This window comes from Phytophthora cinnamomi, assembly GCF_018691715.1.
Source record: "Phytophthora cinnamomi strain GKB4 chromosome Unknown Contig108, whole genome shotgun sequence".
NCBI classification, from domain to species: Eukaryota; Oomycota; class Peronosporomycetes; order Peronosporales; family Peronosporaceae; genus Phytophthora; species Phytophthora cinnamomi.
The window spans coordinates 471454-484548 of NW_027151041.1; the positions used below are offsets into that span (position 1 = coordinate 471454).

Below are 13095 nucleotides of genomic sequence, written 5' to 3' on the forward strand. Positions count from 1 at the left end.
GACTGGGTCGTGCTTTGCGTCGCTTCTTGCCATCTCCGGTGGGGGCGACCATGATGATTCTTGCGATTCATCCATTTCAACGTCGCTATCCCCTGGTGTGCTGGCGCTAGATATTCCGTTGGCATGAAGTTGTTGTTGCCAGTGTTGTAAAGTTTCAGCGTTGGCCCCCGTCATTGTTTCCAAAGCCTGTCTCTGTGACGTGTTATTCCAGTCAAGTTGTAGCAGTAACTTTTGTACTACTGGAGCAAGGCAAAACGCTCCCACATTCGAGAACTCTAGCGATTCTTTTGTTCGTGGTCCACCTGGTTCATTAATTTTCTTCGACTCTTGTCGACCACTCTCTGGAAGACCTGTCTGGTTTAAAACAGCAATTGGCTGGGCATCTGTGTTGCTCGTTGGTGCTTTAATGTTTTCTAGTGGGTTCAGCTGCGTCCTCGGTTTTACTTTCTTCTTCACCAAGTTCTGGGGGCATGTCGAGACATGATGACTCCTCCTCTGTCTGAGGTTGGTTAACCGGACGGTTTCCGAATTGTAGCCACTGGTAGTGCTCCGAACCATACTTTAGTACAATAGGCAGATGCTCTTTTCCTCTGGGATTTAGGCATTCTGCTTGAAGGCGTTCCAGCCACAACTGTGCCTCTGGTTCAGCGATCATTACTTCTTTAGCTGATTCCCAAATGAAGTTCGCTGTTTTAGCTGTATACGGATCGAAGATCTGGTAGCTTGGCTTCGTAAGTCCATTCCGTGCTACTACTACAAAGATCGGTCGTTGTAGCAACTTGGCAGCTAGACGTAGCGTAAAATCAGAGCCCCAGAAGCTTCTGGCGATGAAAGCTGCACTCTTTGAGCTCGTTTGAGCTATATCTTCCATGTACTCCATCAGTAAATGCTTCGATTCCATTTCCGATAAGTTACTCGTATTTTTCATGCAAGCTAGTAATCGTAACTTACGTTCGTCGTGCTGGTACTCCTCGTCAAACCCATGCATCATAGCAATTTGCAAACCTTTCTTTAGTTTTGCGGTTAAGTTCTCGATAGCTTTCTGGTTTTCGGCTGTGGTGAAATCTGTGTTGAGTAGCGCCATGGCGATAGCATAGTATTGGCAATTTCCTGTTCCTGGTGTGGCTACGTCCTTTAGACCACAGTATTCAATGACTTGGTGGCCTGTTGTCGTTGCCCATTCCAGGTCATCAATGACAAGATTGCGTAATTGTTCAGTGTCCTCCCACTTCGGTTCCGGGTTGCTGCGACTTATCGCTTCCATGATTAATCTCTGTTGTTTGGACAGTGCTGCTGGTCGACGAATTTGTCGAGGGCCACTATTTGTCGGCTTTACAGCTTCCTTTTCTGGTCGACCTTGCGATTCCTGCTGGGATCCGTCTTCGCTGACTAGATCTATCACGTTCTGTTGATGGTTGTCTGTGGACACTTGCAGTTCTGATGATGACAAACTCTTGCTCTGTATGTGACTGTAGCTGGCATTACTGCGTTTTCCTCGCGACTTCGGTGTGATTCACGTTGAGATAGGCGCTGGTACCGCTCTTGGGACTTCCGGTTGAGATTCGTCTTGGTTTCCGTCGTTATTGTTCGTGGCTAGCGAAGTAATATGATGCTCAGTTACATCGTGGCGATGCTGTAGACTCGTCCACATACCTTCAAGCTCTTCAAAGCTAGTTATCGTTGATTTTTGCTTGATAAGTGTGGTGAGATATTGTGCATTTACTGTAATGCAGTTTGCTGTAGATTTCCATTGATCTGTTGAAGCTCGGCATTGAACAACCGTGTGGCCAGGCTTACCGCAATTGTAGCACGGAGAAGCCGGACTGCTACCAACGTGATGGACTAGTAATTTGGTTCCCAGCCAGTTAATAAATCTGATCCCCTCCAGAAAGGGCGGGCATCCTGGGGATCGAAAGAAAATTTCCCACGCTCCGGTTTGTAGTGTCTGGCGTCCCGAGGTAGGTTCTTGATACGTACTGAATTCTCCATCAAATCTCGATCGTAGAAATGCATCAACGGCTGCTTTATCTGTGAATCGCGAGATATTGAGTAGTTTGATTTTGTAGCGATCATGTTGACGTTCATTGGTGATACCATCTCTCCCTATCTGGATCGCCCAAACTCGTGCAGCGTTGTCACTAGGTGTTCCATCTCCAGAAGCGACTTCAGGGTGTACATTTGTTAATACAAACCGCCTGCTTCGAAATGGGATGGACTTGTAAATTTTACCTTGATCTCACTTTCTTTCAAAGAAATACCATCCAGTAGAGTTCGCCTACTGTCGAAAATGGATGTAGCAAGGCCCTTGAGTCGTCGCAGCCATATTTGCGCCGTACCATCGTGCTGCACCACTTCTAACTTGAAGAGCCGGATCAGACCTCGAAGTTCTTCTTGTTGGAGAATGGGATAATGCGATTTTTCTTCTGACAGCTCCTTTTGGTCTTGTTGCTTGAACGCCATCGTGAACATTTGCTGCATGACTTGATTGCGTGTGTGTTCTTCTTGCTCATTCATCTGTTCACCTTGATCAAATGTTCTCTCCATCTCGACCACCAGTTCACTGAAGGGGGCTTGTTTCTCTGGTATCCCTTCCGGGTTCTGGCTCTTGTTCTCGGAGGGCTCAGCTTCCGGCTCGATTTCTCCAACTGGTGGTGGTGTAGCTGGTGGTTGTCGCTCCGTTGATTCAATTGCCTCCTGATGCATTGTCTTCACAACCTCTTCTTGTCCACTCTGATCTTCAACCTTCTCTGGTTCCTTTGGTAGCTTTGTCGCCGTTGTTTTGTCTTGGTGGAGGGCGCCAGGGTCCGGTGGGTGATTTCGGGCCTCCATGGTGCACTGAGATGGCAAGATCGTAGTGCTCCCAATTGAAAACCTTATAGTTTAACAAAGCTTAAACTTCAAGGGTCGCTCGAATGCTGCTCCTTTTGGTGTCGGTTGGCTAGGTGGTGTACTGCCACGCACCACAGGTTGGTTCTTGTGCGGCTGGTCGGTCTGCGCGACTGGTCGCAAAAACGGAAGTGGTTTGCAACCAAAGGGATTCCAAGCTTCTTTCGCGCATAGTGGCTTTTGCTCGCAACGCGGCGGGACTCCTTCCGGGTAGCAGCACGAGCGACGACGGAGCGACGATCATGCTTAACTTCTTTGCAAGACGCTTTTTGAGGCCCTGCGACGTCTTTAACTTGCGCCGGCCCGTGCCGCTGGCCTTCTTGGTGCCAACTACGGCGCCAAGCTGCGTAGAAAGCTATACCAGGTCTGCGACGTTTGAGAATATTGATATTTAACCTAGTCCTACAAAAATGAGTGCTTCTTGCGCGAGCTGAACTCCCACTCACTTAAGATAATTCCTCACCATTTTCCGCCGAATACCTTTATAAAATGATTTTCGGATTTATATAATGTGGAACAGGTTATAGGCATACCCCCGTGTCGGAAGTGACCGCGCTGACTGTATTCTCAAACTGATCACCAAGATTGGTGCTTCAACTAGACGTCGTAGCCAGGGATTCCTTGAACCTTCACATCCATGTCTCAACCAATCACCTTCCTCGTCCACGCGAATAGCTATTCTGAATGGAGGCAACCGATATTAGTGCTGCGATTCTATCATTACTTCGTTGCACTACAAATGTTGGGTATGGTGACAGAACTGCGGAGGGCGTTGTGGAATGGCTAAATTTGCGGACAACTCGAAGATATTGCAAAAGCAGTACCCGCCTACTGTACAATATGGAAACTTACTTCTTGTGTGTGTGTTTAGCGTTTTTAGGAGTACACAAAAATACATGTCACATGTCACTTCCTAGTACATGTCAGCTAGACAAGGGAATATAATGTAGCCATCTGAACGATGTACCCATTTCTACGTTCTCTAAATGAAATAGCAAACCAATTCGGTGCGACTTATGGAGGTGTGACGCACTAGTAGAAACCTTGGGATGACCAAAAATGGGAGGCATACAAAATAGAAGACCAGCAATGCTGGTGCTGGGACACTGGCTTTGCCTTAGGCCGGTTCTCAACCGAAGCGTTTTTCTCGACGCGTGCGTTACATGCGTGCCCTACCCCGTATGCTCGGTTGAGAATGAAACTGACCCAATTTGATTGGTACAGTGTTTGATCAATATTATCCAATCATTGTACTGTTGCTCTTTGTGATCTACGTGTGGTGCACGACTCAACAATATCCGAAGCGCTGACCAAGACTCCCCCGTCTGGCAATGGGGAGCGAAGCTGGTCCAACCCACCAAGCTCCTGTAGTATCTCTTGAAAGCTGAATCTCTAAGTAGCGTAGAAGCATGTACTCGCCACGAAATCCACTCTCGAACTGTTGATTTTTTTTCGTGCTGCTTGGTGTCGCTTGATGGCCACCAAACAAACCAGAAGGCCGCACAGCTCATCTTCAGCTTTCCAGCGACGCCATTACCTTGCGGTGGGGGTGAAACGCGGCGGAGAAGCACGTCGAAGCCGGACCGACGCCATGTCAGAGGAGGGGGAGTGCTTTGAGGGAGAATGCAAATAATGCAGTGCACTGATTGGCCAAACGTAGTTTACGCTTGCCAAAGCATGCGTTGTGCAGTATCATTTTTGTAACGTCCTGTTAACCAATCAGATCATAAAGTGTCCGAAAACGCATGCGTCCGCCTCGGTTGAGAACGGGCCTTAGCAATGAGTACAAGCCACAAATAATTGAAATGATAGTGGGGAGGTACAGGGCGATTTCTCCTCTACGTGCATCATCCAACTCGGTCACAAGATACGTAAGGCTCACAACTAACCTTGTTACCTCTCTCTCTTACGTTTCCCCTCCTGTCATCTCTTACATTTACGGGATCTAATTTTCTTTTTTAGGCTCGGCGGGATGTTCTTGCCGTCACCCAACGTGTCAGACGTGAGAGCATGTCAGCATGTTCCCGCTCCCCACTCGCCGTACGTGATGGCAAAGAAGTACGCGGCCTCCGAATGCGTCGATGCACTGCGGGCAGAAGTAGCTGGTCTCTAATGACTTCGCCTTCGAGTCTGTAAATGCAGAGCACACTTTGCACAGGTACTGTCTGCGTTGGTGCTGCTTCGTGGTGGAGTAAAAGCCGTCCGTGTTCACTAACGTGTGGTCTTGACGTGGTATTGGTACAGACACTAGGTCCTCGGCGTTGGGGTACGTCTCGAAGTTGATCGTCCGCAACGCCAGCAGCTGCGTGAGCAAGCGGCGCAAGTACTCAGCATAGGTAAGTGGTTTCTCTCCTCTTTTCTTGAGCGTCGAGCAGTGCACGATGTATCCATTGACGACAGCCATGTCAGCGAGGCACACAAACAATTCCTTGTAATACCTTCGCAGGGATATGTACCGCGGGATACTGTAGCGCTGACGTCGTAGCTGGTTGTGGACGTCCACGCCCCACATGTCATGGTCGTAGTCCACAATCAACTGCGGACATGGAACTGTACTGCGTGTTCTTCTCCGTCCTCAGCACGCTGGCAACGTGGGTGCTTCAAACTTGTTCACCGGCTTAGAATCCATCCGGCTCAACACAACTAGTTGAGGATAGTCGCGAGCTTGCGCGATACGGTAGGTTCCTCTTCGCATCCGCTGCGGGCATTTGCTTTGCGTAAACTGAATTCCAATCGATCGACTCGTGTGGTACCAACGTGATACAAGCCCATTTGCAGCAGCTTTAAGCTCAGAGCCACTGTGGAGTAGAATCTATCCGTCACAATGAAGCGCTTCACCGGCTGATTCATCATCACTTTCGAGATATTCCTCACCACGCCTTTGGTTCCAGCCCCACGGTTTTTGTTGGTGACTTCTCCTTTTCTTCTTTTGCTTATCTGAACCGCAGTAAATCTCAACTCTGTACAGGGTTGCAAAATTCCCCGTTAATTTTAGTCAGCGGGTGGGGTTTTCTTGGACGACGGGTGGGTCGGGGTTTTGGATTTTTAACACCCACCCCTTGATTCAATTCATTTTTTGAATTGAACTGTCAAGCACCCTTCACAGAGTCTCTGTATGGATACAGAGTACCATAAATATAGATTAGCTTATTTTGTAGGATCTAGAATGCTGGAATGCAGAACAGCGAAACTTACCTCGCGCACTATCCGGTATCAGGACAACATATCATGTAGAACTAGTGCCGTACTTGCTGGGCTGGTCAGGCATGAAGATGCGCATGGGGTTGAACTTACTCCGGTTCCTTCGTCGAACGAGATGGCCTTCCCCAGACGGTATCCACGACAAAACGTTTTCTCGACTGCTTGCAACACTGGCCTAATTTTCCATGCCTTAATAGCGTGGGCTCCATCGCCCTCGTTGTTACTGAAGTGCAGGAACTTCATAATGTCTTCGAAGCGGCCGCGTTTCATGACGCGTGAGAATGTCCCACCCCATCTTCGCCGGTACACCACTGGTGGACCAGGCCGTCTCGAATCGGGGCCACAGCCCTAGCAAATAGCAGCGCCACGACGTGTACGATCTCATCAACTTGAATAGGCTTGAACTTGGTCAGGTCTGCTTCAATTTCCTCCAAGTTAGCCACGCTCACGCGCGGATCCTTGATCTGTGGAGCGAGCAACTTCTCTCGACGAGACCTTGCCATCGCCGAGATATTCTGCCTCCTGTACCGATCTGTCGCTTCAGCGATACGAATGCAGAGCTGCTTGGGCAGAAAGTAGAAGCACATCCCCAACGGGGAATCAGCGTAGGCGATAACGGATCGGGTGGGGCCGCACTGTCCGCCGTAATAGTCCGTTGCAGCGTCGACTTGGAGATTTCCTGCATCGTCAGAAAAAAGGATAATACACAATGAACAAAACTGTAAATCAAAGTATTCGGTATCATCCGGCTTACCGCTTTGCTCCTCATCGTACGCTACCCAACCACTTTCGGCAATGTTCCGAAGATCATCATCCGTCAAGTCAAACATTCCAGTGTCAAGATCGCCTTCATTCATTTCGACGCCTTCTATGTCATCTACCTCATCTGAGGCTACCACATTGTCATCCGTAACATCTTCGTCATCCACACCGGACTCGAAATCGCTCAAATCGGCAGTCGCCACAGCATTCACGTCATCTTCAGTTGTTGCACCAAATAGGTGTTTCTACTGCAGCTCATCCATGACGTTGTCACTACCAAAAACGTCCAAATTGACGAGGCCTTCGCACTGGCTCGGGGACTCGTCAGTCTCGCTCCTGGCTTCTTCAACATCCAGCTGATTCGTTCTTTCATCTGTAGGATCCGGAATAGTGTCGTTCGCCACACCGCCCTGCTTTGTAGCATCCCGAGGGGTGACTTGATCTATGACAGTGTGAACTGTCGCATCCGGAGTAGTAGCTTCGTCCTGAACGCGCTTGATCTTCAGTCAACTCGGAGAGTCGCGCGGCCACCACAGGGAGGGTCTCAACGAACTTGTTGTAGTAATTCAAGCTCCCCAAGTAACTCTGAACCGCTTTGAGCGTTGACGGGAACAGCAGGTCTTGAGCGATTTTGGGCATGGCTCGGATTCCTTCAGCGTTGATCTCATACAAGAGGTAGGGAATGGTCAATTTGCCAAACTCGCTCTTCGGGAGACTCACTGAGATGTTCCAATACCTTAGTCTAAAAAACGTGCATTCAGGTCCTCGCATAGCTGATCCCATGTCGTCGCTCCATGTCCCATGTCGTCAATTTACAATCTGTGTTCGAGTACCGGACCCATCCGAGGAGGTGCAGGGATGTTGCGCTTGAACACTGTCATCTCATCAGTCAACGCAGGAAAGGCAGCTGAGTGCTCAGTCTCGTTTCCATGGCTTCGATCCTGACCGCAGGTATCACTTAAGCCTTGAGCGCCAGCGTCGTCGAGCTTTGGGACATCCCGTTTCAGGAATTCCAGCGCGTCACGATCAATGAGAACTTCCAACTCAGGCGGTAAACGCACGAATCCCCACATATAATTGTTGATCACTGCTTGGTAAACGAGAGGCGCGCTCTTAAGTCCAAATGGTATCCTAATCCATTGAAAGTGCCCAAACGGGAAAATGAACGCTGAAATCATTTTGGCGCGTTCAGTCATCAACACCGCCCAAAAGCCACTGGCCATGTCCAAGCTCATGAACCACATCCCCAATCAGGAGGACATCAATCAGGGGAAGCGGGTTCTGTGATAGCTTGAAAAACTCGTTAACCACCCGGTAGTCAATGCACATCCTGATATCAACTCCATTTTAATTGAGCACGATGACGATTGGTAAAGCCCATTCTGATTCAGAGTGCTCAAGCAAGTCCGTTTCCAGGAGTTTCCTGAGCAACTCAGAAACCATGGCCAGCAAGTGTGGGGCAAGTTGCCTGGCACGCTGAGCTACTGGTCGCACATTTCCAACATCCAAATCACGATGTGCTCCACGGAAAGGGGCAGGGGCTGTCTTTCCATCACCGAAGAAAATCCGTTGGTGATCCTTCAAGATCTTCTCCAGCTGAGCTTCCATCTCTGGAGACGTGGCGCCTGTCTCGCCGACATCCGCTTCTTCGATCTTGCACTCAGGGCTCAAGTCATGAATCCCATGCAACATTGTGAGTTGATCGCGCAATTGGGCCACCAACTCGCTGCCTACTCGGATGTAAACGGGCGGTTCCAAGTCTACTCCTCCACTGAAACTCGCATGACTCGAGCATAGTCCGCCTCGAATCGCTGCACAGGCGTGTTCGCGGGAGCTTGGGCAGGAGAGATTGAAGCTGCATCAGTGTCTCCATCCACGTTCAAGGCTTGTTCTTCTTCAGCAACTGTAGGGGCTATGGAAGCACTCCCCACAGAGGTTGCATCTTGAGCGCGGGTCACCTCCACAACCGGATCAGTTTGAACTCCGACATCCCTGATCCTTGGACCAGCGTCACCAGGTATGCTCACATCTGGCTCCACCTCGCTAAACGTAATCTTCAGCTTCCTCGGCATCTTGTGCACCTGCACCATCAGAACCTGAGCAGTGCTGGGGGTTGATCGTAGCATGATCTTGGACGACCAAGGATGACTCGGCGTCAGCACGCAGGGCGGTTCTTGGTCATACATCAACTCAGCAAACCGATCAGCTTGCATCTGGTCTTGGGCGGACAGGGTATTGTCATAAATGAGCTGTTGCCATTCCTGATGCTGCCTTTCGCCTGGACACACGAACTGGCCAGCACGGGGAAAGAAACTATACTCTACAATTCGGGCAACGTCAGTGCGCGTGTCGATCCAGACCAACTTATCAGAAATATGCACGAATTTTACCGCAGGTGGCCACGATCTGTCTGAGTAGATGATCTTGGTTACCCATCTATCGCCACGTCCGGCCCAAATCACTTCACGTTGAGGATTGGACTGCCCATCGTCAATGCGAATAACCGCACTCTGCCCTGGTCGCAGGTAAAGACTTTCATTTGGACTCACAATCAAGTCCAAGCCCACACAGGTACGATCAGGTCCACCGTACATCAAGATCGTTTCCTCATCCGGAAGCTGAACTAAACCACTCTTGGACCAAGTGTGATCTTGACCGAGGTCAAGATCTCGGCATGCGCTGATATATATGTCGGACCACCTCCCAGTCCTGAGACCTTCACCTTCTTGTGTGTCTGTAGCTAGACCTTCAACTTACGCGCAAAGTCAAAACTCAGCATACTAATAGACGCGCCAGAGTCCAGGAGGATCTTGGTCCGACAAGCATTCACAGCACCACGCACTACGGCAACCTCATGCGCTTCGTCTGGTTCATGATCTTCCCGCCATCCATAACGCTCGCCTGGGTGTAGTCGAAACTCCACCCGGGGATCTGCACCCAAGCTATCCTGTTGTACATTGTCTGAATGCACAGGGCTTGAGCGCAAGTTGGTTGAATCGGGGGATGAATCTTGAAACACACTCATGCATTGTTGGCTATCTTGGTCTTTTCTTCTTCTTATCCGCTCTGGGCCGACGTACACTAAGGCACAAAACGCTGGAGTCTTCTCCAACCCTGCGCGTTTTGAAACCCCATCCAGCGGGCTTAGTAGTTTAAGGACTTCTCCCTAGAGTCATCCTCACCAGTCTGGATGGCGTCCAGAGTCTCGTCCTTGAGTGTACTTTGGCGAGTAAGCTTCTTCATAGCTTGGAACGCTCTTCAATCTTCACACGAAATTCTACGATGAAACTGCCTGCAGCCAGGGCGCGGGTTCGTCCGGCAAGCTTCTGTCGGATGGCCGTGCTGATCGCATCGATCATAAATCAAGTCCGTCCAGCAATTCTCCTTCGAGTGCGCGAACTTCCCGCAGCTCTCACATGTCCTTTTCCTCGACGCGTTGTTTGAACGCGGTGACATGGACCTTGATCCCGGGTCTGGATCTGGGCGTAAAACCACCTTCTCAGCTGGTGGACGCTATCCATCTGCTCCTAGGACACGGTAGACTTCCTTGGCGACATCTTCAGTCTTGAACACAGATTGCGGATCAGTATGCTGGACCATGGTTGCACGATTCTCGCGTCCCTGGCCAACGCCACTTGGACAGCAGGGGGGGGGGGGGATTTTCCCTCATCATCTAGCTCTTCAGACCGGACATGCCGCTCAGGTCTGAATCGGGCCCGGAGTCTTGAACGATCAACGTACGGCCATATCTGCGAGGCTTGAAACGGCATTGAGGATCATTATCAGCACGGAAGTCACGGCTTCTCGGCGGAGGCGTGTCGTAACCTCCTTCGCGCCAGATGTCCTCGTGTCGCATGAGTGCGTGGTCAACTTCATTGTTGCCCTTGAACTTCTGGCCTTGCAGCGCGGTCTTCAGCTGGGTGTCCTTCAACTTCTTGATGAAACGGCGAAGGTGCCGCTCTCGATGCTTAGACGACTTTTGGAATTCAATGCCGGCTTTGACCGCGGCTGTATTCAACCTGTAGAGGAATTTGCGCGGGGTTTCGCTCGAACGCACCTTCCTCACGTAGTATCGTTTGGCGTAGGATCCAGTCGTTCGGCAATACATGACCTTAAACCGGCGCGGAAGCTTCTTCCAGTTGTGGCGAACAGACTTCGGGATCCGTGTGTATTATTCTCTCAGCGAAGAGGACAGGCGTCCGCGGAGCAGACGGATCTTCAACTTGTCCGACCAGGAGCCTTGAGCAGCAATGCCGGTGAACCTTTCCCGCCAACCGACTCGATCTTCCACACACGCATCTTTTTTTGATTTTCTCGACCGCGTTGTAGTTAATGTACGGCCGGTGTGGCCACACAGTTGTATCTTCCTTGTCGTCGTCGATTTAGCCAGATCCAGGTCGAAGTCACTGTTAAGCCACTCGAGCTCGAATCGCCATCGCTGGAGTCCGAGGAGCTTGTGTCAGAACCGTATGGATCAGATGATGGCGGGTCTGCGCCCTTATTTTTACCATTTCGGGATGAGGATCTTCTGGGCACAGATGTTTCAACCGCACTTTTCTTGACCGAGAATTCCAACTTAGCTGTAGCGCTCTTCGAGGCCACCACAGTCCTCGTCACTTGGGAGCTTCGGTCGTGTTGTGACGTCTCCTGTTTCAGCGTGCTCTTACCCACGGTCACCTTCAGGGAAGTTTATCCAAATAGTCGGTGTTTAGAATCACGACTTTTCATTAGAGGAAATACATTCCCCGACTGGTCAGATCAGAGGTAAGCACCACCTTCATGTTCACGGATACCACACGTGCTGTCTGTTCCGCTGATCTAGCGACCGAAGTGATGAGCAACTGGCCATGAGGGTGAGCGTGGTGCTAAGGGTGAGGAGGTACTGCCTTCCGGAGTCCAAAGAGGTAGGATCTCACTGTCGGATTGAAGACTAACTATATGCTTGCTTCTGTACCTGTACGATACTGGTGGAGCCACCACCAACTTCTTACGACGTAGCTACGCACCGTATTGGTGGTTGACATTTATATGAAGAGTAGTATGCTCGCCGTAACTAACTTGCTACTGTTACGCAGCGGTGGCTAGTGTAATTGCTACTGTATTTGGGCAGGCGGACACAAGAGCGTGGTTGTAGAGTATACAGCGCTGTGCTGCGAACAGAGGTGAGGTACTATCGCACAAAATAATTGCTTGCTACTGTTATTGAGGGATGACTACCCTTTTTTGGTTGATAGATTATATCGATGACAGTGACGTTTATTTCCTGGTACAGATAGCTGCCTGGTGCCGAGGCATGGACAACCACGACGAGTTGAAAATGTGATCCCAAGTGTATAGTGTGAAATACGCTTTACGGAAATGTAATTACAAAACCTGCTTCTTCCACTACGAGTCATACAGGTGTGCAACGTTGCATGCTGCGAAAGGACTACCTCCTACAACATACTCCCCAGGTTGGATTTCTTCATCAGAACTTCAACGTCGTCTGTCGTCTGGGTGCAACGAGTAGCATTGTGATCGGTGCTGTTGCAAATACTACAATGATACTCGTTGCGCTGAATCGGTACATCACCACGAATTTCACCAGCGCAGAAGGCTTCAGTTTACGAGTCGTCAGGCACCGCCCCATCTAGTGCTATCGCCGATTTCCAACTGCTATCTCTCAAAGCCTCGCCGCTACTACGGATTCGCTTCTGCCTTTTGGCTTTGTCAGAGTGTGGGCGCAGGACAGAAAATTTTCTTCCAGCTTGGCGATTCATGGGAAAGGTCGAACAAGTACCTCGCGTACCAGGTCATTTTCTAGAGGTAAACTAATATTTATCTGTTGGAATGCTGTTTCGTACGTGTTTAATGTGTATGCCGGATACAAGAACGACTCCGTGCTGGGTTTAGCGGCGCCGAATTGTACCACGACTTGGTGGTTAGCGCAAGTAGGCGCTGTGCTCCGACCGTACTTGGTCGTGTCGATGATCATGGAACTTATCCCCCCGTCGTGCGTGTTCCGCAGTTGCTAGAGTTTGAAGTAGTTGCAACTGCGAATGTGTTTAATAGCACATGTAGCTTCAATTTCCGTGCTATCTGTAGACAGGATTTCCTCCAATGAAAAGTCGTGATTCCAAACACCGACTATTTGGATAAACTTCCCACCTTCAGCTGGGCAGCACCGACTTTGGTCGTGTTCTTAAGTGTGTATAGACGGGACAGGATACCACGGCGTCATTGATTGCACCACCTGTCACTGGATTC

The 13095-nt window shown here is 50.0% G+C and overlaps 1 protein-coding gene across 1 annotated transcript in view; it reads right to left on the reverse strand.

Annotated features, from left to right (window-relative positions):
* Window positions 1–13095, reverse strand: part of IUM83_15174 (Serine protease family S33) — a gene marked incomplete at both ends in the record, with an annotated part of 34928 nt that overhangs the window by 11924 nt on the left and 9909 nt on the right. Inside the window, 2 exons of the mRNA XM_067939974.1 lie at window positions 6395–6766; window positions 6842–7094. Coding sequence (XP_067782218.1) covers window positions 6395–6766; window positions 6842–7094 — 625 coding nt within the window. The remainder of the gene's footprint in view (window positions 1–6394; window positions 6767–6841; window positions 7095–13095) is intronic.